Source organism: Pteropus medius, unplaced genomic scaffold (genome assembly GCF_902729225.1).
Source record: "Pteropus medius unplaced genomic scaffold, Ma_sr-lr_union100, whole genome shotgun sequence".
NCBI classification, from domain to species: domain Eukaryota; kingdom Metazoa; phylum Chordata; class Mammalia; order Chiroptera; family Pteropodidae; genus Pteropus; species Pteropus medius.
The window spans coordinates 3,166,902-3,194,554 of NW_024349797.1; the positions used below are offsets into that span (position 1 = coordinate 3,166,902).

The following is a 27,653-nucleotide window of genomic DNA, read 5'->3' on the forward strand; positions in this document are numbered from 1 at the left end:
TTCATTGCTCCTGTAAGAACACTGCAGGGCTGCTGGCAAACAAACTTTTCTTCATGGGCACAAATTTGTTTCCTGTATTTAAAAATGAGGAAAATAATTCCATTGATACAAAGGCCAATTTGAGCAGGCTGGTCAGGAAATACAAAAGTGAAAATTCTCATTGCAACATCTTTCTCTTTGTACAGCGTCTCAGTTGCAATAAACATTACCAGCTGATTTTTTGCTTCTCCCTCCCTACTATAGGTCTTTTAGCCTGTTGATTCTTATTAACCAGAAATCAAGTTATCTGAACAGGTGTGGGGGAGACACAGATTAAGAGTGGCATAATAAACACTTGCAGAAAGATCAGTCTGGGTCCCAAATGAAATTATGAGACCATTAGTAGGCATACTGTAATAAAACCAAGATATAATTTGAAAAGGACCAAAAGAACCCTTGTCTCCTGAAAAAATGTAGAGAACATTTAAAAGGATAAATGCTGCATTCTGAAGTGAAAATTGCTTTCAAATAAAAAGATACATTATAAAGTACAAAAAGTCATTTTAAAAAACAAACTCATAGTACTTTCACCATATCACTGGTTTGGGATATGAACATCAGTCTGAGTTTTTAAAAAGGCAATAAAATAAACAAAACAGGAAAAAGGACTTTTAAATTTTCTCTATTCTATCCTTGTCCTTGTTTCTCTTTATCAATAGTTTCTCTCCCTAAAACACTCTAACTACAGGCCTAATGGAAAACTGCAGAGACCATTTCTGAGTGCAGAGAAACTCTTTGTAAAGTCAGATTTAGAATGTACAGAAGCAGCAGAGGGAAGTGAAGAAGACTGGAGGGAAAGGAAGGGCCTAATGGAACATGGCTCTTAGCAGTCTAGGGAGGTAGACTTGATCCCTGAAGTTCAGCTTCAGGTAAATTACATCAATGCAAATTATGAGATTGGAAAAAATTGCAAAATGATCCCAAAAAAAACCCCAAAACATTCCATCCCTAAGAAAACCACAAACCAACCAACCAGACAATAAGACAATTAATCATTAAATTTTATCTCTAAATAAGTTACAAAAAATAAATATTATAGGGCAACCTCCTGTGTTCATGAATGCAAATGAATGAACTGTCTTCAGGCTTGAATTCCATGGCTCCTCAGCTAGAGGGATCATCTGCTCAAGGAAGACTAGTATGTTGCTCGTGGACACCAGGCTGATTCAGTTAAGACTCTGCTGGTGCCTGCAGTTCATGCTTTCTGCTCAGAGGCAAATAGTTAGCATCCCTTTGGTTCCATATAGGTCAATAATTCTGTTGTCATGGTGGCTCACAAGGAGGCATGGATGCCTGTTGGCTTTGCCTTGAATCACATCCTTCTGCTTTTCCAAAGAGATGCCAGGCCTGGGCCATTTTGCGAAGTTTTGCAAGATTGGGTTTAATCTATGGGAAGAAAAGAATAACTCCAATTACCAGTACAAAAAGCCAAGCAGCATATAAGCATTTCCTAAATATGGCTGCTTAGATTTCTAATTTTTCACTTCAAAAAAGATTATAGATTTCCTTAGGATAAGAGATTCCCAACTCTTCAGGAATTGGGACAAAACTTTCATTTTTTTCACTCATGTGAAACAAGCAGTTTTTAATGGGGTAAAATCTACTGGAGTCAGATAATGAAAGTACCTGAAAATGCCACACGAGAAAAGCCTTCACAGCCCTTAGCAGGAAAGGTGGGCAAAGAAGGGATTTTGGAAAGCAGCAACACAGACATTTCTATTCTGCTCTCATGTTGTTTCATTTCGGACTATAACAAGGACAGGAAAGTTCTTTAATTTAGACCACTCTGTGCCTTCATGGTGTTATCCACATCATTATTCCTGGGCTGCTGAGTGATCAAGCCCAAAGCCTAATGTGGAAATCTCCTAAGCTTGGTTCCCCGCCTGATGACCCCCAACACCGTAACTCTAGAGATCTTTGGGGATGGCCACCACTTCCAGCAAGGTCATCATTTCCAGCAAGTACCATCAAACAACTGGCTGTTTAGGTTACATTTTCCAGCAGTGAATTTGCTGTGTTTCTACCAACTTTCTGTAACCCCAGAGAGAATGTCTGTATCTTATCAAATCTAGAGCTTGTAGGCAACAGATATTCAGGATGCGTCAGTCTGTACATGTGTTAAGCTTAAGAAATACAAAGGCATCACGTGTATAATCTAATAGTTCAGCCTAATCTCCATTTTGAATTTGAGCTAGAAGATGAAATGGTGAGACTTTATATAAAACTCCCAATGCACATTTATCAAAACTGTTATATTTTTGAAAGGATTAAGACACATTACATTTGGATAACAGGGGCTGGAAAAGAAAGAGAATATAAACTTTGCTTTCTTTTCTCCTGTTAGTCATTACTGTACCTGTTTTTCCTGCTCCAAGTGGTCTATGTCAGCTAACGGCAGAATAGAAGGTCTCCCGTGAGCACACTGGAATGGCAGCTGGCACCAGGACAGAGCTTCAATAAGGCGATAACACTCCTCTAAGCTCAGGCCGTCATTGAACTTAATGGCCCCTAAACAAAAGACAGAAACAAGATGGTTATGGTGTATATGGTGGGAAAGCAATGCTGACCCTGGGTCAGAGCCAAATATCTGGGAAAAGTAAAATGTTTCTTAGGCTTCTTTCATGTGACTTTAATACTGCTTGAAATTGGTACTTATGGCCATGGATAAAACTAAGGCCTCAGGACTGACCTATCTCTCAGCTTTTCCTTATGCGGCCCTTGTCTTTCTAATCCCTGTCAGAGGTATTCCTGAATGTGTTAGGATTTTGCTGTCAGTTTTTTTCAAAGAGGCAGCAACAGCAATATTTTGCCCACTTCTTATAGGTTTATGAAATCAAGGTTATCTTTTGTCCATAGCCAATCTATCACCAAGATCTCTGATTGTTCAGTACAATGCCCATTTTATCTGCTTCCTCTTCTATTTCCATAATAATCTTTCTAATCTAAACTCAAATACTGTCAGCACCTGCCTTTATGCATACATTAATTCACTCAGTCAACAGATATTTATAAGTACATACTTTGTATTAGGAACTATGCGAGGCGGTGGATGAGACAGACAATCTCCACCCTTGTGAAGCTTATGATCTAATAGGTCTAACGGGTGAGACAAACACTAAACAATTACATAATAATTTAAATTATAAATTAAATTATATATATAAAACGTATTTATATAAATATATTTCTATTATATATTTAAATTATAAGTACTGTATAATATAGGGTAAGAATGAATATATAATAAGAAAATTAAACCCAGTTTAGAGGTCAGAGAAGGCTTTCCTAGCAAAATGATATTTAATCTAAGACCTTAGGTTAAGAGAGACATAGCTAATTGAAGGAGTAGAAAGGCATTTAAGATCGAGGAAAAAGGCAAGTACGGAAGTGCAGAAACAAGAACAAGATCAAGGAAGCAGCCTGGAATGTAACGGGCAAGGGGGAGGGTGATACGAGATGAAGCTGGAGAGGCAGGCAGGAGCCAGATCACGAAGACCCTTGCAGGCCAAGGTAAAGAATAAAATTTTTATCCTAAGAGCAAAGAATAGTCTTGACATATTTGAGTTAGAAGAATGAGACGCTCAGAAGGATGTTTCAAAAAGATGCCTCTGTGTGCTGAGGGAAGAATGGCACGAAGCAGAGCCAGAACGGACATGGGGAGGAGGCTGAGAAAGAGGACTCAACAGTGGTTAAGAACTAACGAGATGGCAGTGGAAACATCACATCGGACAGATTTAAGATACATTCTGAAGGTAGAGATGATGAAATTGGGATGGAGTAGATATGAGGAGTAAAGACAGGATAAAGGGGTGAAGTAGTTTAGGGTATTTGCAAGAGACAGATTGGGTGGCTGTTGTTTCTAAGCTAGAAAAAACAGGAACTGAAGAAAGGAGGTTGATGGAAACATAAAAAAACAGAGGGAGGGTGTCAGTATTACATCCCTGCAGATGTTAGTATTTACAAAGGAGTTTCAAAGAAATTTAAAGCAGACTCTCTATTTCATGCTACCAATTTGTTTAACCACATTCTGTAGCTGTCATTCCTAAAGTAAGTTCCTTCAATAAATATCATTTTCTATATTTTATCGTATTACCCTACTTAAAAACCTTCAAAGATTCTAATTAACGCTTTCTGTATAAAATCTAAAGGTTTTGTTCTGACCTTCTAGGCTTCTATTCTTTCTTATCAGCCTAATTTCTTGATACTCTTTGCTCCTCCTCATAGAACTAATTTGTCTGTGTCTTTGGGTCTCTGTATAGGCTATTTCTTCTCCCTTTAGTAAACTTTCCTCTCCATCCTATGAATCCATGTCCCTCAGCTCATTCCAAACTTGACTCAATATGCGTCTCCTTTAGGAGTTCCTCCTCCACTCATATAAGTCATTCTGCATTATGGTCAAATATATGCACTGGTATTTTGCTTTGTAAAAGTGATTTTTTTAATGTTAATTTTTAGTGTATTCGGTTCTTAATCTAAACTGTACCCTCTATGAGGCAAGTAGTAAGTGCGCCTTCTACTTTTTTCATAACTGCTGTACCCTTGCCAGTGCTTAGCATGCAGAGGCACTCAAGAGCTGGTGTGTTGAGTCTTACCATGGCAGGCTTGGGATGCTAACACCTTCTGGACAGTCAGTGGCAAAGTCCCTTGGATGCCTCCTGTGGTCTGGAGTAGCTAATGCATAAACACATTCTTTATTACTGGGAAAAGGAAATGGGACAATGGAGGTTTTTGTGTGTGGTGCCTCTTTGTGAAATCCGAAAATAAGAGAAAGGTTTACCTCCACTTGTTCTCGAATAAATTCCTACAAAGCAAAAAAAGAAAACAGGCATTGATCTACAGGTATGTAACACTTGCCCTTTGATAGTTTACAAAATATCCATATTTAAAATATGCCTCTTAAAGGAGAGGGTTCCAGCAATATAGCACTTAGGTGCAAATAATTTATTTGTGGTAAGGCACTTTGAACATGAAATACCAAAACAATCAACTAGAATTCTTATTGAATAGAGAATATTATTTAGCTACTGAAACTTCCTCCAGAGGCAGCTCATCAGCTCATGAGGTTATATAACTGTTGAGAGTAGTCTTGATGATTCAACTGATTCTAAACATCAAGAAAGCGTTTCACTAGGAGGCTGTCTGTTGGTTTATATTTTCAGCCAGAACCAGTGTAATATTACACAGTAACAGAAAAATACCCAACAATCATCAACACAACTGAGCACTCAGTATAACATTTGCTTAAATATCATAAACGTAAGTAGTCACTTTAGTTCCCACAGGCTTTTTCTTTGGACAATTCCCTTTAGCTCGAAAAGCTTATTTTCTGAGGACTTTTGTTGAGAAGTTTCTCCTCCCTAGCTTGTCTCTGTCTCGAGGGTAGCCTTTTCAATGGATATATCTCTCCAGATGTTAGTATTTACAAAAGAACTTTAAAGAAATTTAAAGCAGACACTATTTTATGCTACCAATTTGTTTAAGCTCTGCAGGTAAGAAACTGTTTTGAGATATGCATATTTAATGACTTCTTTATAAGAAAACACAGAATTTCTTTACTCCTAAAAATGGCTATGTATAAATTAGCTTCCTAAGATTACAACATGATAGATTTTCTTTTTAAACCAGGCTCAGAAAATTCTCTCTCCTCCCTCATGTACACTCTAGTCCACCATACTGATAAATGAGCATAGCTACCAAGAGCTAGGTAGTAGATGCTATGTATTTCTTAAAAGCCACCTATTTTCCCAAACCTAAACAGAAAGATCTCTCATAATACCTGACCCACTAACAAAGCTTAGTATGAATACAGATCGAACCTAACTTCTTTGCTATTCTCTCTTGTGCTTGTATATCTGGGACTTGTAAAACAACAGTTTAAAGCCTGGTGAAGGAGAGATGGATAGTATTCTCCGTTCATTTCATATTTCAATGGTTTATCAATGCTAGACAATTTAAGTAGTGTTAAAAAGGCTCATTCATCATGCTAGAGGATAGCATTTTAAAGAAAAATGTATTAGTGATCTTTCAATTGCTAGGATCCAAGTAGCTACCTTTTCTTTAAGACACCAAAACTAGTTTAGCTTCTTCCAGAATCAAGAAAATCTCTCCGGATCAGCCTGACTTAACACAATCAAGATTTTCTGAAAACATAAGCTGTTTCAATTTGAAGTAAATTCCATACCAGCAATCTTTGAAGTCACTTTAGGAAAAGTTTTTATTGTAATTTTCTGGTTAAATACTTAGAGATTGAATTACAATAAAAGATTCTAACAGATCCTATCTTTTGGATTTAAGACAATTTGGAGGAGGAGCCTTGGAAAAAGTAAGCTGTGTTCAGAGAAAAAAGTGCTGCTGAAAACAAAGCAAAGGTTGTCTGATCAAAGGGTAAAATCAAGGTAATCAAAAGCTGGCAATGTTAATTGCCTCTTCCTCTTGAGTACTGTCTCACCCTTAGCCTACAAAAATGCTTGTCTCTCCCATCCGAAAACAAAAATCTTTCCTCAACCTTGTGTCCTGCCCCACACTTCCCAACCACCCCTAACCTTTGACTATCACCCTCCCTCTCTTCTGTGTACAGCCAAAGTTCTCAAAAGAGCAGTCTACTTAGCTTCACTCTCCTTCCCTTCACTCGCTCCCTGACCCACTGTGGTATCTTCCACCCCACCCAACTTCCAGGAAGCGATTCCACAAGGTAACCAATGTCCTCGTGATAGCCAAATCCAACTTGCTAGTGTTGACCATTCCCTTCTTGCTTAAAACTTCCCTTGGATTGGCAATATTACTTTTTCCTGAATTTCCTCCTCCCTCTCTGACCGATCTATTCAATGATCTTTTACAGTTTCTTCTTTTCAGCAGTAGCTTGCCAGACCTTTGCCAAAACATATACACCCTGAATGCTGGTGTTCCACAGGCTTCACCCTTTGCTCTCTCCTCTTTTTATTTTTCATATTCTCTCTGGACAATCTCACTTCCTTTAGACCCTTCTCTAGCTTCTGATATTATCAAAATATAAATACTGATAACTCTCAAATAGATAGATATAGCTCAGACTTCTTTCCCATGTGCTAGGTCTGTAAGTCTGCCTGTCTACTGGACACCCCGCTCCCCGCCCTGCCACCTTGAAGGCACATTCAATGTGTCTAAAGCTAGGCTCAGAATCTAACTCGCAGCCAGGTGTACTCCTTCTCCTCTATTTCTTTTTTCTGTCAATGGCACCACCATCCTTTCAGTCATCTGAGCTAGAACCCTCAGAATGATTATCTTTTCTCCTTTATACCTTTTATATTCTATTGCTTACCAGGACCTCTTGATTCTACCTTCCAAATTATGTTTCAAATATGTCCCTCCTCTCCATTTCCACTGATACTGACTTAGTCCAATCCTTATCCTCTCTTATTTGAACCAGTGCAATAGCCTCTCAACTGCTTGCTCTACTTCAAATCTTTCCTGTATCAATCTATACCACAATTTAGCCACTAAATCTATCTTCTAATTTTTATTTTTAGATATTACTAAAGGAATTCAGATTTCAAGAAAAATAGTACACTAAGTTGGTGTGGACCTGCCTGTGCTCCAAATAGTAAGAGCTAGAGATGAAGGAGTAAGATACCAAAATGAATAAAATGGGACACCGTGAAAAAAGAAAATACAGATCTGAGAAAGAAACAAATAAAAATTCTAGAAATAAAAAGTACAGTCATTGAAATAAAAAAACTCAGTGGACAAGTTAAACATCTAATTAAATAGTAGGTGAAAAGAAAATTTAGTTCACTGTAAGATAAATGAGAAAATTTCTCAGAATGCATCACAGAGAGATAAAACAATGGGAAATACAAAAGACAAGTTAAAAGACATGAAGAATAGAAAGGTAAGGTCCAGGAGACATCTCATAGGATTTCTAGGAGACAAGAAATGAGGGAAGAAGCCATGTTTAAAGTGATAATAACTACATTTTCCAAATTGTAGAAGTATGATGAATCTCAAGAAGAGGATGAAAATAAATCCATACATAGATGTGTTACAGGGAAATTGCAGAACCAAAGACAAAGAGAAAATCAGATTACCTACAAATTAATGAGGATTAGACTGACAGTGCACTTTAATGGCAAAAACAGAATGTTAAAAGTAATGGAATATTTTCAAAATGCTGAGGGATAAATGACAATATGGAATTCTATTTTTGGCTAGACAATCATACAAGTGTTAAGGCAAAATAAAGATATTTTCAAAGGCAGTTTATCATTAATCGACTCTTAATAAAAGAAATTTTAAGAGCTTTACTTCGGTAGAAAGAAACTGAACACAAAGTAGGGTGCAAGAAGCAACAGTGAACAAAGACTCTTCAAACATTTTGGTTAATCTAAATAAATACTGATTATAAAAGAAATGACTACTAGGGGGATTAAAAACACCGTGGAACTAAAATAGGCAACAACATGGAAGATGGCAGAGGAGTGATGAAGATTTTTGTGCAGTTTAGGAAGAAAACAGAGAAATTACTTTTAAATTTTGTTAAGTATGCAAGCTAAAATTCAACTTTTAAACCATTAGAGGAAAAAAAGAAATGAAGAAAATGCTAATAGAAAACAGGAAAGGATGAAAGAAAAGGTAACAAAGACGAATTGTGTTTGTTATGTAAAAAAAATGAAACACATAAGTGAAAAATAATGGTCCTCTTCAACACCCCCAAATCCACATTCCAGCAGCAGCTTTCCAGACCTTTACCAAAACATACCTGTGGTCATATTTAAAATGCAGTGCTAAAATGTATCTCACTCTTCCTCATTGGCAGCCTATAGGATGAAATGCAAGCTACTTTGCAGAATATGCTAAATCCCTTTATGATTTGGTCTTAACAACCTATCTAGCCTCATCTGGTTCCACCACTACCCCATATATATCTTAATTTGACCCATATATATTAGTAGTTCCCTAAACATAGGATCTGCATCAAGTCTCTAATATCTGTTGCTCTGTCTACAATGCTCTCCTCCCCTCTTCTGTACTTGGTAAGCTCCTGCTGTTTTACAAGACTTTTCCAAAAGACAAAACAAAATAAAACAAAAAACAGCTTTTCTATGACAGTTTCTTTAACCTCCATCCTCCTGGGCACAGTAATCATTCTGTGTTTCCATAGCACTTTTGAACATACTTCTGCCCAAATTTCATTATTCTATAATTATTTAAATGTCCTTCTCCCTCATCTTGAGCTAATTCATCTTTGACTCTCTAGTACCTGGTACCCAGCAGGTATTTCATAAATTCTTTTTTTTTCCCCTCTTTTATCCTCCCCTACCCCGCACCACACACACTTCCACTCTGACCTATGGATGTTGCCATTTCTCCTTAAGAACTGGATCTCTGAAGGTGGGGCATCTCCTCCACACACTTGCGGTGTGCACCCGGGGCCAGGAGCACCCGGGGCCTGGTGCACCCAAGGTATGGTCAGTGGCTCCACTTGGGGTGCGAACCCAGGACCTTGTGTGTGTAAAGCAGATATGCTAACCGCTACTCTATGGAGCCACCCTATTTCATAAATTCTTATTGAATAAAAGATGAATATAGGGAGTTTCTAAATAAAATAGGTTACTATCACTCAACAATTTCAATGGCTGCAGCTCTGTCTTACCTCCACAATACTCTTGGCCACAGTAGATCGTCCTCTTCGAACTTCATTGGCTTCTCTTTCTACAAAACAGAGTGGTACTTTTCCTACAAGGACCAAAGAATCACTAGTATCTGGAAATATAATTCCAAGGCCCAGATCTTCCAGATTTTTGTGGTAACACCTAAAGAGATAACCTTAAATGTAAAAGTATTACAATCTCAAATGTCATTCACATTTCAGTACTAGTTACAAATATCTGGTAGTTTCTCAAAAGCTACCGCAAGCTTTATAAATTATATAGTGTTTTTCTCACACTTAAGGGTGTTTGTTTAGGATTTTATTATCAAATTTCCTTTCTGAATTACAGTAACATTTTTTTCTCTTTTCCATTGAGAGAATCAATTTGTTTCTCAGTCTTGTTCCTAAGTTTTCATTTTTAACCGAGGAATTGCTAACTTTTGCTCGCAACTTGATGGAGTTTGGCACAAATAAAAGGGCCAACGGTGTTTTGAATCAGCACTATAGCAGGGAGGTAATTAACAGCCCCAGGAACTGAGAAGTCCTGATTAACGGGATGTAAATAAATGGATCTGCCCCTAATATAAATTATGCCCTAGGGAAAAAGATTTATTGGCAGTGGCAAATACCCAAACCTGAAATAAATTCAGAGACAGTTCTCTTTTATATTTCCAATAATTTGTGCTGCCTAAAAGTGGGAAGATGTCCTACTTTGTGATTCGCTATATGACCTGCCCCTTCCTGTGTCCCAGTGTTTTCCTTTCTTCCCAGTATTATAATAATGAAAATTAAGAATCTAGAATGCACCAAGGCAAAGCAGAATGGAAGCAATTACTACTGTAACTTTGCTTTCTGAAACAGCACACAGTATAAACACTAACTGTTCCAAGAAATGGTAAGACTCTTCTAAGCCTACTGCTGGAAAAAATTATCAGGGAAATGCTATCCTACACTCAACAGCTGTGATATAGTGGAAAGAACAGCATTTGGAGTCAGAAGACCTGTGTCTGAGTGTCTGCTCCATCACTTAATAGTTGTTAAGACCTTGAACAAGTCACGTAACCTCTCTTGGTCTCAAGTGACTCATGTGAAAAAAAAGACAATAGTTATGCTTATACTTCACAGAATTATTGCGAGAATTTATGCTATCGACATCACATCCTCATGGTGGTACTAACCATAAGAGTCTCCTTTGTTCCTCTGTCACTGTTATCTCTAGTGGAGGACTTATAGTGGAAGACAGTAATTTTTTCCGACCTGAGCCTTGTGGCTGTTGCTTCTCATAGGAATCTATTAGGAGAAAGATGAATGGGTTAAGAGTAAGAAGTGAAGTCTTCTAGATTCAGATAAAAATGAAGCATGATAAGGCATAGCCATGTAATTACTTTAGTGCTTAGCTGTGTGTTCAACGTTCAGTTTTAGGCTTTGAATTTCATTATTAAATTCAAACTAGTAAATATCCAGTCTGTTTATTCATTTTAGCAGTATTTTCCAAAATAAGAAATACGACTTACATCTTACATTCAAATGAACAATGCAATGTTCCTGTAGTCAATAAATGTGGTTTTAATAACAGAGGTGAATAATGTGTATTACTGAGGAAATAAAATGGGTTTACTATACAGTCCATCGGCTCAAGGAGGCTTCCCCAGTTTTGCAGAAGGGTTTCCATTCTCTGAGATTTAGTCAGTAGTACTATTCTCAAATGGTCCAGGGCAGGGCCTACAGCAAATAAGTTTTTCCAACATTGTGTTGACTATATCTTTTCCAATAATTAGGTTTTCATTTTATAAGGAAAAGCAAAAAGAAAATAACATCACTGTCATTCTAGTCCATGAAATATCTCCCTAGGTCCCTACCTCTTTGACATGAAGATCTTTCATTATTTGACCACAGAAGTAAAGGTTTTCCTGGTATTTTAGCTCTTGGGGAACAGACTGCCTCATGATGAGACAAAAGGGTAGCAAAGATTAACAAGCACATATTGACTTTGGAAGGGTACATAACAAATTAGTGATACTGGTTGCCTCTGGAAAGAGAAACTAGATGGGATGAGGGCACGGGTAGAAAGACTTTATCATATTCCCTTTTATATCTTTCAGACTTGAACCTATTTGAATATACTACCTATTCAAACACAAATTAAAACTTAAAATAAAACTTATTTTTTTACTGCTGGTCTCTGCCTGATGAACTGTGAAGAAAGTATGCCAAGATCATATTGGGGAGGGGACATTTGTGCTGGATGTCATAAGTAGCCTAATCCCTAAATATCCAATCTTTAGGATTGATGATAAATATGCAGCAAATATGTCTGTAACAATGTAAGTAAGATCCACATGTTTGAATTAGTAAAGTGAACTACTACATTCTTTTGGTTATAAAAGAAGCCAATTTATAAAAAAAAAGACTTCAGCTTAATTTTTTAAACATATAATTCATCTTTCCTCACAACAGTCACAGAAAAACTCTTACAGGTATACTAATTCTGCTGGGGAGTCTCAAAGCTTTTCTAGTCCCAAATAGATCCTTACCAATGATAAGCTGCTCCAAACGGACACGCTCATGTGCAGCGTGTTGATCCACCAAGACCAGCAAGTTTCCACCTAGAAGATTAGCAAGAATTACTGGAGTTTCAAATTCTCAGATCAAGATGAAAAATAATCATGTTGTGCTGAGAGAGAAAAAAGGTTAATTCAAACTATTTAACAACATGAGCATAAGAGAAACATACTGAGTAGTAACAATTGTATTTTTATTTCCTAAAAAATTGAAATTATGGGGAGAACTGTAACAAATTTATTTCTGATAAAAAACTCTATTAGTATTTCATTTATAAAACAAGGTTAATGCCCTATATTCTTAATCTTTACTGATTTTCATTAATTCAAATTTGATTCAGTGAAGGATCATCAAACATACATTATTATAATCAGCTGACCCTGATTTTCAAACTACTCTGGAACCCATGAAGAATGTAATTCTACTACACTTTAGATCACAGGTGAGGAAATTTTTTCTGTGAAGGGCCAGACAGCATTTATTTTAGGCTTTCAAGACACATGTTTCTGTCACAACTATTCAACTATTCATTTTGAGCCAAAGCAGCCATAGACAATATGTGAATATTATAGCTATGTTCCAATAAAACTTTATTTATAGACACTGAAATATTAATTTCATATAATTTTTATGTGTCAAGCAATATTATTCATCTTTTGCTTTTTTTTTTTAATAACTATTTAATAATGTAAAAACAATTCTTATCTGGCTGTACAAAAGCAGGTGATGGCTGGATCTGGCCCACCAGCCATAGTTTGCCTTGCTTAGACTCAGGCTTCTCAAACTTTGATGGGCATACAAATCACCTGGGGACCTTATTAAAATGCAGATTCTGATTCAGTAGGTTAGAAGTGGGACATAAGATTCTGTAATTCTAACAAACTCCCAGGTGACGATGCTATTTACAGCTTTGAGTAGCAAGGCTTTAGACTCTTAAATGCAAGAGAGGAAGAAGAATATCCTGACCCAAAAAGCTAAAACTACAGGGAAATCTTTTTCTCATTGATAAAGGACTGATCCTCAATTATATTACTATGTCTTTTTAGCTTGTAATTTTAGTACTTTTGGCCAAAGGGTTGAGGTTTATTGGTATTGATTATATTGAAATAGAAGTTCTCCTCTTGAATTTGATCAAAATTATGGCATGAGAGCTTAAGACTTAAAGAAAAAAAGAAAATTTTTCTGACAATAAGTCCAACCACAGAAACAGGCCCCAAAATGTTGAATTTTAAACTCCTTTGAGGATAGGAGGAGTTGCAGCTGGTTGTGATGACTGAACATCCTCTATTGGGCAAGACAATGGAATAAATAATAAATTGTGAAGGAGTAATCTCGAATTTAAAATTAGAGCCAATGTGAATTATCAAGAATCGGTAACCCTAAAAAATCAAATCCTGTACCTGACTCTAGAGAAATGGTTTATAGTCTACATAGTATTCATGACATTTTCCATTCCATGTATGAAGCAGGATATATAAAGGTAATTTACTAATGTTAAAAGTTGTATTTTTACTATTCCAACACAACAGAAGTTTCATAACGGAAAGAATTTTTGTCTGTTATATTTCCAGCATATGTAATAGCAACGGGCACATAATAGGCACTTAATAATTATTTACAGAATAAATGAATGAATCCTTATTCCTTAGGATATCATAACTGAACTGTATTTTATTGTAGTTGGAAACATGAAATAAAAAAATGCCAATTTATGGCATTAATTTCACTATAACTTAAAATAATAATATATTTGTCCATTACAAAAGTATACGCAGATATTAAAATAAAAGTAAGTCAATTATAGGAATGTTGCTTTTGGTATTAATGAGTGACAGCAAAAACACATTTTGATTTAGGAAAATGTATTTATCGAAGCCAATTCTTTGGTGGCAGCTAGCCAATACAATAATATAGAATCTCAAGAGAAATTTAAATAAGTCCCTTTCACTTCTTTGAACATATGCAGACTTTATGGCTACATAAAGTATTTTAACAAACAATTCCAGGTAATCAAAACTTTAGAAAAAAATCTATTCATTTTCTAGAAACGGTTAACTACTATAACTTGACCTTCACTAATATCATATTTATGATAATTATGACAGAACTTTTTGTTAATTTGCCTGTGATCTATTATGATATTTATTTGATAAATCTACATTGTAAACAAGCCAAAAAGGAATATTTTGAAATACAAAATTAACTGCTTTCAAACTTTAGAAGCACTTGCCTGCAGGTCTACTTATCTAGAGCCAACTGCTCCACTGGTGCTCAGGGCTCTCAGCCACTCAGGCCTTTTCTGGAACCTTACAGTATCAAGCACTGTAAATGTGCTCAAGAATCTCTCAGTTTAAAGAAAAAGAAGAAAATAAGTCTTCTCTCTCCCTCACCCTCTTTCAGGCCCTCTATTCCATGTAACAGATTTCTGAGTCTTTCCTTGTGGTCTGTCAGCATCCTCCCCTAGCTCTTCTCTGAAACAGCTCTCACCTGACATTCCCAACCTTCACTGTCATAAAATTGAACGGATATTTTTGGTCCTCATCTGACTTAACCTCTTGGCAGAATTTATATGAAGTCTTGGCTTTGCAACACCACCTTTGTCTGTTTTCTTATTTCTCTAGCAGTTTCTTCACAACCTCTTTTGCTGGTTCACCCTTTTCTAACTAGCTGTTAAATGTTGAGAATTATTCTAGATTAAGAATCTCTCTCGTCCTCACTCTTCACTCTTCCTAGGTAAAAGTTACACTCATGACTTCAATGACCAACTTTATGCTGACAATTCAGATGAATGTCTCCATGTCAGAATGCTTCTCTAGTCCCAGCAACCACATTAACATCTCTTCTTGAAAATTTCAAAGAGATTTCAGACTGAACTCATGATTTTCACCCTTCTGCCTGCTTGTCCTCCAATCTGTTCCTGCACCATCAACTACTCAGTTATGGAAGTCAGAAAACTAGGAGTCATCTTTGATATATCTTCCCCATATCCAATCCATCTCCAAAACCTGTTGACTTTATCTCCTAAATATTTTCTGATGCATTCACTTCTCTCTAGTCCCCCTTCGTCCCAGCTAACTAGCATTTCTTATATATTGCAGTATCCTCCTAACAGTCTCTGCAGTTACTGTGATTGCACTCCCATACCCAATCCATTCTCCACACTGCAACCAGAGCGATATTTTCAAAATGCAAATATGATATAACATGTTCCACCGCAAAAGCATCAGAAAACAATAAAAAAACAAAAAGCTTACTACTATATATGTTACTCTCTCTGCCAAGAATACTCCTCTTTCTCTTTATCTCTCCCTAGTTAAATCATACTCATACTTCAGATCTCACTTTACCAAGAAAACCATCTCTGAATAATCAAATCTCCCAATACAGACAGATTATTATGGCATCTTATTTCTCCCTGCTAAAACACTAATTAGAGTTAAAATTTTAATATTTGTGCAATTATCTGTTTCTCCTCCATGTATATTTTTTCCCATCATTAGATCCCTAGAGCCTAATACAATCCCAGGAGTACAAAGGCACTTGATATTTGCTGAATGAGTTAATACGATTTACAAACTATTATTGTTTTATTAAAGCAGCTCACCAAGGAAGTGTACTTAACTCTTGGTTAACTTAACATGTGTCTTATATATGCATGTCTATGTGTATGTATATAAAACTAAATGTACTTTAAAACTATCATTTCATAATATTAATTTAGATTGGTTTTATTTTTTATTGTATAAAAAAAATAACCTTAAAAGGAGGCTATCAGAAGAACAGCTGGTTATTAGTCAAGACTAAACTCCAGTCTTACCTGCCTCACCATTCTCTTCAGTCTTGGTGCTCATTAAACAGGCAATAAATTTGTTATCCACTTGCTGAAGAACCTGCCATACATTGAAATAAGTGGCACAACACTAAATAAAAATTAGCAAATGCTTATCTGTATAGAAAGAGATAAAACTGTACTTAATTTAGAGTTGTTGCGTTATAACATTCACATCTCAGACTGAGGTAGGTGCTGATGAACTTGAGGGGGTTATTAGGAAGGATAAAAGAAGGGGCAAGTAGAGTGATCAGAAGACATAAAACGAACACAGACTGAGGAATCTAAAAGGGATATGCTAATAAAACTTTAGAGTTGACCTGAAATGTTCCCAACACAGTGATGCTTATTAATAGGTAATATGACCAGAGAATTACTAATACGACCCGAGACTGCTAATGAATAGAGCTAGTCCATTAAAGCAGTAAATTAAAAGCCACCTGTAATTTTAGGCCATGGTGATTCCTCTCTGTCCTGGTACTGATAAAGGCTCCCCGCATCTCCCTAGGTCTATTTCTGGATCAAGTGTTTGCTCTGGTATCAGGTCAATGCCAGGTTAGTTTACCTAGAGCTGTCTAACCTCCTAATTTGTTTCCATACTGAAAACAAGGAGACAGAAGGTCCCTTTTGTTAATGGAACTCCTCAATCTAGGGTCTCCCAAGCCATGTCACGTGTAGCCTCACACAACAGAGGGTCACTTAAAAAGGGGTACTGTTGCACATTTAAGGACAATGTCTCTACAGTACTTAGTTGATTTATAAATTGTTGTCAAAATATAAAGTCAATATGTAACCCCTGAAACTGAGCCTGAATCCATAATTCATCCCTCCAAACCTGCTCGCACTACTAAGGATATTTTTTTTCTTTGTAATTTATATAATTAGTCCTTTGCTTTTTCTTCTGATGATAAAGTTCCAGTAAGATTTTTTAAAAAACACATGTGCCTTGACCAGGGTGGTCTATATCATTAAATAAATCCAATTTCAAAAGAGTCTAGCTTAGAACTTACATATATATTATGAGATTTCCAAGTTACTCTTTTACCTGCATCGAATGAATCATCTCTTTGGTGAAACGATAAGGATACAAGATGTTGTGAATTTTAACTGCTAGGCTCTCCGCCTGACCACTGCTTACATCGACAGCAACCTAGAAAGACCGGCACCAATATCGTTTTAAATTAAAACTTATGTCTGCAGAACTGTTTTACCAAAAATCTCAAAGTGCTTTAAAAACATTCATTTTCATAAAACCTTCTAGAGGTGGGCTGAATTCAGAGAACTTATAGAAATTCAAAGGACTCTATGAATTATTATTTTTCAATAATTTTTGTTTATGAACAAGACTACTGACAAAAACCAATACTGTTTCAGAATAACAATTTGTTTAGGCTCCATGATCAAGTCCTTAAAGACATCTTGACTGAAAAATCAATAATTAAATGTTCTTCTATTCTACACCCTCATTACAACAAAGTACATTCTATGCTAACCCACTGAGGAGAGAACATACTCTCAGGTCCAATGATGAAATGTTCCTCCAAAAGAAGATTCACTACTTTATCTAATGATAGCAGTTTTTATAATCACCACCCTAAGGACTTTGCCAAAGCTACAAGTCAGAGTTTTTAAGAGAGGTAAACACATTCATTATTCATACACTGATTACATGTTTAATCGAAAATTAAAGCAGAGCTCCCAAAATGTTATGAATTCTGAGTCCCTCTCTCTACATTAAACATTAATTTCCAAATGATTTATTTGGAAACATATGCATTTTCCATTCATAATTACAAATTAGTATAATCAGTCATGCCTATACCCAACTTAAATGAAATTCAAAATTTAAAATAACGAGCAAAGAATAATTGTTGCAGACCCACCTCTGGATAACGTGCAAATACTGGATTGTCCCATTCTGAGAACAAAGACTGAAGCGATTCCCTACCAACAGCATCATCCGCACTATCTAGTGCAAAAGGGGAGAAGCAAAGTGGCATCAAGAACCTCAGGGAAAAAGGTGAATGGCATCTCATATTTGGTATGGTGCAGCCTCAAGAGCAAAGATCAGACACACTGTTCCAATATTCCAATATTCTACAAATGTTCAGTGTTTGCGGTATCTCTAAATTGTTTTCATCTGTTACTTTTAAACTAGAGTTGATGACTGTATCTTCTGGTATTACAGCTTTTTCTCTAAACTGTTTTCAAGAGATATTTCAGAATACAAGTCCAGAAGTAACTGGTTCAAATCAGTAGCCTCACTTCCTTTAGTAAAAAATATACCTTATCTATTTTTAGAAACAAAGAAAAGAAAAATAATAAATGTCTGTAGCTTTTGTTGAAGAGTTTTGCTTACATAAAACTACTGCAATATGGAGTACTTCAATCTTTAAAAATAATAAACATTTTCTCAATCACAAGACACCACAGATTGTGCATTAATAATCACCCAGTATTGACCTCAAGTCTGGAAAAGTAATTTCTGATCTAAATGCAGGCACTGAATTTCTTAGTTCTGCTGTTAAATAGGACTGTGGGGAATTCCTAGTTCCAGTAAGACACAGCTGGCACTGATCAAGCTTAATAATACAACCCTGCTTTTTTTTCTTTTTGTTAGGTGGTACAGTATGTACTAGGTGTTCTGGCAATCTCTGTTATTGCTCCTACCTCTGTTATTCTGTCTCATCATAGTCCTCTCTTCCTGAGCTCTGGGAAGGAAAGGAAGAACAAGGTCGCTTCTAAAAGGATGACATCTGTACTGAGATCCTAAATATAAAAAAGTAAAACCTAAACACTTGAGCTCAAAATGTAAACTAATAAAAATTAAGTTACATAAAATCTCTGCACAAACTGAATCATGACATAAGACAGACTACTAAACACTAGATTTGAGTCAAAATTCTTTAATGAAATTATTCTGCTAAGGAATCTTCGTTAATGCTTAGTCCCATTATCCATCTATATCAGACAGAAAGAGGACCTAAAATAGATCACTGATTCTCAATGAGGACAATTTTGCATGGGGGACATTTGGCAATATGTTGAGACTTTTTGGTTGTCATAAATCAGGTGAGGGGTGCTACTGGCATCTAGCAGATATAGAGGGTAGGGATGCTGCTACTATCCTACAATGTATAGGACAATCCCTACAACAAAGACTTATCTAGTCAAAAATGTCAATAGTGCCACAGTTGAGAAATCCTGTTTTGGACATATAGTGGTACTTAATTGTCATTCCTATTAGGCGCAGTCTTCACAAGTCCTCAATTAATATGTCTCTTATACCCAATATATCTGTCTATGATAACATTTATCTCATCATATTGTAATTATATTTAGATAGCTATCTTCCCTAATAGACTATGAACTCCTGAAAACAAAGTCAATTAATCTGCAATGTGGCAGCACCTAGCACAATGTGAATAATTAATAAATGAATAAACGAATAGATGAATGAATCAAAGTTCTGAATTTAAACTCCAAAGTCCAGTGAGATCTGGCCCAAATTCTACCCTTCTTTCTGAAGGATCATCAGGTTTGAGTTTTAGAAATAATGCTGAATTTGACAGTTTTTGAACAGGGGCAAAATATGATGAAACTATCCTTTCAAAAAGGTAAATCTGTTGGACAAAAACTGGAGAGAGATTAATGTAAAACGAAAAAAATTAAAGTAAGAGGTGAAATAAGGTTGCATCACTGGTAACAGAAAGGACAGAGTTAAAGACATTTTAAAGAAAAATATTTGCCAGGGCTTGGAAACTTGACACAACTCTTTAAAATTATTTTTTATATATCTTCTGTTCTGCACAATTAAATTTACCTGTTAACAATTCATTTTATGTAATGTTTTTAATGTCCTAACGTCCTGCTATACAATAGCCATTTCCAGAAAGGTAACATTCCATGTGAATGGAGGGTGCTTAGGAGCTATCCTGTCATGGAACTTGTTCCTATACCCAAAATACTTTATTTTTCATTATAAAACTCTGAGTTAACATGACCCTCACAAGTTCATTACAAGACTTGCTAATCCAGAAAGACTGAAGTGTTTTTTAAACATCTAGATTTATTTAACAGGAACAGATGTTTATGTTGAGTATGGCAGCCAAGATTCCCCCTCTCTGTTTAGCGGCAGCCATCTCAGTTTAATGTGATCCAGTCATTTTTTTTTTTATCACGGTATCAGAAGCAGTTGCATTGCAGGAAGATGAGGTGTCAGTTCCTCAGATTTATCTATGATAAGCATTCAGTATAAATCAGGACATAAAACTAAATAGATTAAAAAACACATGCGTCTTTAGGAGCAACCTGATAGTCTCATGAGCATATTGAAAGAAAAGGGTTTTCCCCTATTTAATACTTTAAAAAAGTTACTTGAGAGATTTTCTTTTCACAAGGAAAAAAACTGAAAACTATTAAAAAATAAAGGTCTTATCTAATCTTAAATAAATCAGGGCCTCCTGCTAGAGCTACTAATCCTAAAGAGAAATTATGTTAATTTTTAATTACATTCATATAATTTACAATCTTTTGCAACATTTAAGACATTTAATATGGATGTGCATTTAATGTTTATCCTCTTGATGTAAAACCAAGATTATAGCCAGATGGAAATCAGCTTTACCATCTCCCAACATCTGGCTCTAAACACTGTGCCCAAACAATGTCACTTTTAATGCTGACTGAGAACTGAGTACTCTGAGTCCTAGTCGAGGCTCTGATGTAGCCTTGTGGTATGATCTAAAAGCCACATTATTGTCTTCCTGAATAACAGCTACTTATACAATAAACATATCAAGTGGATTAGCATGTGTATTATAATAATGTACATTTGAAAAATATAATTATGAAAGTATATATTTAACCTATATTCAAAAAAATTTATGCTCAAGTCCTATTTTCTAAAAAAACAAACAAACAAACAAAAACATATATAGTGGTGCAGAGCCATAGATTTTACTGAGAAACTTAAGATGAATAAAGGATCATTCTAGCCCTTTACCTGGGAGCTGCAGAAAGCAACTTCCAGAAAAATACTACACTGGCATTGCAGGTGCCTTTAAAGACAAATTTCTAGGAGAGCTATGTGTTTGGGAGAGGGGGGAAAGCAAGATAGGGAAGCACTGTGGATTTTCTCAACTACAATTGCATCATTTCATTAAAAGCTCTCACCCTCTCACATGTACACATACCTATAGCCAAATATATGTACAGTTCCAGTCTATAAGTCATTCATTGTAGTTTCAGATTTAAATAGTATTAGACCCAGAGAATCTTCATATACCATAAAACACATTTTATAATTAAACTTCAAAATGTTCAATCTGCTGAGATAATGTCTTTGAATAATTATTATCTTGCTACCTGGCCATTATTCCCATCTTCAAAAACATTTCATGTCAGTGAACACTATATACTTACCATTCTCAAGTATGACATCCACAGCCACAGTTGTCAGGTCCTTAGTACAAGCTGCTCGAACGTCCTCAGTAGGAGCAATAAATGTGCTAAGTCCAGTTATTTTGTTGATGTAAACCATTCTTCCCAAGGCTACATCAAAATGCTGCTGCCAATCCAGAGAACATGTGTTTGACTCTTCATTTGCAGAACAAGTTCTTGCTATAGATTCCTCACTCTGAACACAAGTTCCATTTGGGTTGACTGTGGAATCGTCTATGTGACTCATTAACATTCTACTGGGAGAGTTAAGACTTCCTATCTCTTGTTCTGAAGCTGTACGAACATCTGGGTCTTTATTGGTAACTGGAGAATTATTATAGGGTAATACCAAAGGAGTTTCTGGTATCACAGGGTTCTCTGTTATAGTGTTCTTAGGATATATTTCGCTATCTTTATTGAAGGAATTATCCTGTGTGACAGAGTCTGACATTGGGATGATGACAGTCTCTGTTTTTTTATGCTCATTTTTAAGTAACTTACAAGAATCTAGTGATAACCCACTGCACAAGTCACTGTCCTTCCTACTGGAATCTAATTGTGGAAATCCAATAAAATGACCCGTCTCCACTGTTTGAGTCTCTCTTTCAGAACCTTTCATTCTGGATAATTTAGAGGCTAGTGATTCAGATGACTTCTCCACAGCCAAAGGTTTTCTGTTAAAATGTGGTAACTCCTTTAGAGTTATAGGACTTTCTCTTAAGCAAGGCATCTGTTGTTCTAAATAGTCTTCTTCCTTGGAGAATGGAAACTTTTCTGAATGAAGGATGTGACTTACTGGTTGACAACTATTTGAATCATTATGTTTCATAGTAGTGATCTTACAAATACTAGAGTTGTCTAAGTGGTTTTTGTCTCTCTGTGGAATGTCAGGTTCAACTTGAAGACTGAGATTGGTAGTGATTTCAAAATTATTTTCCTCCTCTTCCGTATTTAGAGGATTTTTAACCTTCCCATATTGCCTCTTAAACTTCTCTAAAGATCCTAGTTGTGAACTTAAGTTTAGCTTCTTATAGGTTATGGGTCTGGAGGAACCAATCAATTTATCTGTTCTCTTACCACCATTTGAAACATGCCTACACCAAGAGAAAGAGGATGTGTCAGGTAATAAGCAATCTGTGTGTGACTTTTTACTACCATCCTGAAAAATAGTAAAATTTTTGTAAGTTGCTGTAAGTTTGTTCTCTAGCTCATAACTTATATTTGTTCTGCACAATTTTTCATTGGGAAGTTGAGCAAATTCTTTACATAAAGTGCTGGTTAAATCTTTGATGTCTGGAGTCTCAAATGAATGGCATATTCTTTTTCCAAATGTTTCTCTGGCACTCACAGGACCAGGTCGAACACAATTTTTAATTAAGAGTTCCATTTCAGTTGATTTTGTTTGCTCACTTTGTACCACGTGAGTTATAAAGCCAGTGGAACATAATTTAACTTGTCCATAACTAAAAACATTTGTTATTCCAGAATTGCTAGGTTCTTTTTTTTTCTCTTCCTCTCTCTGATCACCATGTATTCTCAGTATTGTTGTCTCAAATGGCAAAGGTTGACTTCCCATTTCAGTAGCATCTTTAAGTGTCTCTAGTTGATTCTGAATTCTATTATTTTTCAGAAAGTCGGCAGCCATGCCATCAACAGTAGTACTTGCTTTCTGTAGTTTTAGATTCTCTCCACTCTCCTCAAAGTGATCTAATAACCGAAAAGGGCTTGCAAACATTTCTGAACTGGTTCCACATGGATTTTCTGAAGAGTTAAGTTCCAAGCAAGATTTTTTATGTTTCTCATTTTCTCCTGATGCTTCAGCTCTCTCTTGTTCTAAAATCCTTAGTTCTGAGCAAGAGCTAGCTTTGTTTTGTAAAGATGACTCTGTCATTTTACTATGGCCTGGGCCATCTGATTCATAAGTATACAAAAATGAATCATTTGTCTTTTTTCTGATAGCTTCTGAATCCCTAGAATTCTGTGTGTTTATGTTTTCTATAGCTTTTCTTTTCACAGCTTTTGATTGCAAATTAAACATTTCATAGGAATCCAAAATATTATTACATGCATCTTGGAAACTGACCTGGTCACACTTCTCATCAGAGGACTCATGCTTCTGCAGAGTAGTACTAAATAAACTAAAATCATTATCTTCACTAAATTCCTTAATGTCTTCACCTGATAATTCCACAAATAATTTTTCTTTCTTTAAAAACATTTTTATTCCTTCCTGAATGCAAACCAAAACAGTATCCCAGTTCTGAAACTCAATCAGAGTTTTTGCTGGCTCCATGCACACATCATATTCACAGAATTGGCACTGTATATTGATTACATATATCCCATGGAGTTCTGGGTTAGACCGAAGCCGAGGACTTGAATTCATTTGCCCACTGGCAGAGCCATTTTTTGGCTTGCATATAATACTTTCTTTCCTTAATAAAAAGTCAATGAGTTTATGCAACTTTGTCTTTAAAACTAGCCTTTTGTTCACAAACAAAAACTGCATATTCTTATTGTAATGTGCTTCAGAGCTGATATAGCCACTAAGCTCAAATTTCTTATACTTAAAATTTATTTCTCTTAACTTTTGGGACTTACTTAGTCCATAAATTTGGCAAAATCGGGAACAAACGTCTTTTGTTTTAGGAAGCTGAAGAACCATGGAACCAGAAACATCATTTCTCAAAGAGAAAGAAATGGAAGGGTGCATGAGTGAGAGAGCATCTATCCTCTGCCTAACCTTCTCAAACTCCAGTCGAGGATCCATGCATTTCCTCCTTACAGGAAACTGATAAAATAGGTTATATACTGTTACTGTTGTCCCAGCACTTGGTCTAGTCAAATCAGCTTCACAAGCTTTCAGGGCTTTTCCATTCTGAAACAGTTTCACAAAAGTTTTCATTGTTCTGTTTTTCTTGGATGAAATTTCCACAGCACTGGCCATGTTAGCTATACTGGCCAAGGCCTCCCCTCGGAAACCATAAAACCTTGGGTTCTCCAAGTCCTGCATGGAGCTGCATTTACTAGTAAAATAACGATTTCCCATCTTGTCTACATCATCACTCCCCACCCCAAATCCATTGTCTATCACTTGAACTTGGAAGGTTTCCATATTCACCCTGACAGCCACACATTTTGCTTCAGCATCAATACTGTTGAGGGCGAGCTCCTCCACACATTGTCCTAAAGAGCATATAGCCAAACCAGAACGCAATTTGGCTTGTACTTCAACTGACAAGCACTTGATCATGGCAGGTAGAAAGCTGGTGAGAATGCCAGGCACTGCTTTCCTTCCCTGACTGGAAATAATTGCCTGTGGGAGGAAAAAACACACACCCACTATCAAAGCTTCAGAGTTACACAGAATTACCCATTTCTCTCAAGCATTATGAAGAAATACCATTTGAGGTAAATGAAATTTCTTATTAAACCACATTGTAAAACAAAACAAATCATAGCTCTGATCTCTAGGCAGATCACACAGCTCTTGCTTGGTCCAATGGACTTAACATCTAAAGCAGTATTCATAATTTCATAATTTTCACTGATCCCTTCTAAATCCCACATGCCCTAAAGTGAAATCATAATCACACTTGAAGTTGACCAGTAAGGACAGTGTTTGAAATTCTAATCACTTCATCAAAAACAGATGCCTAAATTCTGCTAAGAAACATTAGCTAGAAATTATTCACAAAAAAGTCCAAGCTTTCATAACATTTATACATTACACAATAACCATGACTTTTAGAAAAGACTTGAAGTATTAAGACACTGTAATAAGGTGACGGAATAGGAGGAAATAAAATCAACTTGTATCAAGAAGTAGACATTGAGATTATTATCAATAACTTATTATTATAGTTAAGTGTAAGTTACCTTTGGGGAAGGATTTTGGGAATGGGAAAGAATAAGGTAGGAAAATTCCTGTTCATTTGATTTTTAAATCTTGTTAATGTATTTACTTTGATAACAAGTTTTCAGAAAGTTCTTGTTATTTTGTATTAATACTCTTGGGGTTTTCACAATGGCTACAAACTACCTTAGTAATAATGATGGTAAGGGGCTCTCTGAACTTGACTTTAAAGTTTTCTTACAGGTAAAAAAAGTTAAGATTATAGTGCGATTAAAAGTCCCCTCCCTTCTTCATAGGTGAGAGAGCAGCATAGGCTAGACCTCTCGCAGGTGGTAGGGGCAGTTTTCCAAACCCAGGATAATCAGAGCTATAATTGCAGATCTGACGATTTCTAAGACAATGCAGCCAGCACCAAATGAGAGGTAAACGTTTAATATGTATTTCGATTGTTACCCAACTCAACGATTTCCTGATTACGTCCCAGTCGTTTCAGGGCCATAGCTCCTGGGACCAATTAGACCATTAGGTCTGGGTCATGAGCTACGAAAGCTTTGCGGGGTAGGGCCGTGGCTGCAGGCCCCGCCAAGTTCAGGCTCCACCCCGACCCCTCCCCCGACTCTCAACCCTAAACAGGGGCCAGCCCCGACTGGGGCGCTCGCGGTGAAGGGAGGTCGCGAGGCCTCGTGAGGCCCTTGCGCATCTGGGGCCGGAAAGCTGGCCCGCAGCGGTCACCAAGACCCTCCTGGTGTTAGAAGAGCTCCCGGAACCATCCTTTCGTCGCGTGCTTTCCCCCAAGTCACCTTAAACGGCGATTCATCGACTCCCAATACCAACCGCCTCGGACGCCGGCCGCGCGCTCCTTGGGTCGCGAGGCTTGTGAACGCGCGAGCCCACGAGCATGCGCTCCTGAGAACCGCCGACAAGTCGCTTTCGCCCTGACACCTCAATGCGCATGCGCACTCATTGAGTCCCAAGGGCTTTTAACACTAGTACCCCGAATTCCCAATCCTTATCCTCTTTAAGCATATTGCGAAAAAGTTCCTAGCAATTTTTACTTTTGTTTTTTGTTTCTTCTTTCCCCCTTTCTGGTTTCTCCTTTGCATGTACTACCGTTTAATTCAATATGTTTTATTTGCTTATTGTCTCCTCTCTGTAGAATGTAAGCCTATGAAGGCAGGGATTTTGTCTTTTTTGCTTGCTGCTCTTTCCTCATGGCCAAGAACAGTGCATGGCTTATGTTAAGCACTCGATGAATAAATCCAGAGCCTTTCATCTTATCAAATTATAGCATCTGAGTTGAAAAGACTGAGAAACTATCTAGTTCAACTCAATTCACAGTTGAGGACACTCAGACTCCTTTCATTGCATTTTTTGGTAGCTCCCCAATACCACCACGGCTTCTTTTCTAACAGAATGAGAGTGGAACTCTAAATAAACACTGAAAATAGGTGTTCTGGGCATCATTAAGCAGATTTTGCTTTGCTCATTTTCCTTGAAATCTTATATTTTTAAAAATTGGAATTTGTGACAGATTTGTCAAACTCAGTAAGCATTTGATGTATACTTGCTTAATGGCTGACCAAACCCATCAGATTTCTAGGGCTGACGAAGCAAAATCCTGATTATTGCTTGTATTAGTTTGCCAGAACTGGCACAACAAAACGCCACAGACTGGGTGGCTTCAACAACAGTTCCGGAGGCTAGAAGTCTGAGAGAGATCAAGGTGTCCACATGGTTTTCTTCAGAGAACTCTCTCCTTGTCTTGAAGATGGCTGTCTTCTCCCTGTCTTCACATGTTTACTCAGTGCATGCCCATGTCTGTGTCCAAATTTCCTCTTCTCATAAGGACACTGGGGCATATTGGATTAGGGTGCACCATAATGACTTCATTTAATTTTAATTCTTTAAAGGCCCTATCTCCAAATACAGTCACATTTGGAGGTATTATGGATTAGGACTTAAAACATATGGATTGGGGGAGTGGGGTATAATTTAGCCCATAACATTGCTATTTGTGAATTCCCTACCTAGAAAAAAGGAAAGACAGCAGAAACTACAGAAAACTAAAAGTCATTAGTCCAAAACATCATTCGAATAGCTAACAAGTTGAACTTGTGGTATTTGTTCTTATCGGGTCTGCAATTTCCTGAAAACTTTATAGAAACCATTTAAAGAAATGAGTCAAAGTAACTGCTTTTTCTTTCAGACCTCTTTAAATTACTTCAAAATTATCTTCCCACAGATGTTTACTAGGTAAATACCTCTTATTTTGCCCAAAATGAAGTTCACCAAAGAACCCT

The 27,653-nt window shown here is 36.6% G+C and overlaps 1 protein-coding gene across 4 annotated transcripts; it reads right to left on the bottom strand.

The window, feature by feature from the left end:
- Window positions 1-216: 216 nt before the first annotated feature.
- On the bottom strand, window positions 217-27,523 carry MLH3 (mutL homolog 3). Of its 4 annotated transcripts, none has more exons than XM_039883820.1 (13): window positions 26,154-27,523; window positions 21,480-24,813; window positions 18,726-18,824; window positions 17,939-18,024; window positions 17,101-17,205; window positions 16,044-16,116; window positions 12,199-12,270; window positions 10,843-10,954; window positions 9,668-9,827; window positions 4,817-4,840; window positions 4,632-4,710; window positions 2,396-2,547; window positions 217-1,425 (listed from the first exon to the last, which is right to left on the bottom strand). In XM_039883820.1, exons 2-13 carry the CDS (start codon window positions 24,748-24,750, stop codon window positions 1,303-1,305), a joined length of 4,356 nt encoding a protein of 1,451 aa, XP_039739754.1. In that variant the 5' UTR covers window positions 24,751-24,813; window positions 26,154-27,523; the 3' UTR covers window positions 217-1,302. The 4 variants fall into 4 exon arrangements, 3 of the variants coding, with proteins under 3 accessions (XP_039739754.1, XP_039739755.1, XP_039739756.1); XM_039883821.1 differs by having other exon boundaries at window positions 21,480-24,839; XM_039883822.1 differs by lacking the exon at window positions 18,726-18,824.
- Between the last annotated feature and the right edge of the window lie 130 nt (window positions 27,524-27,653).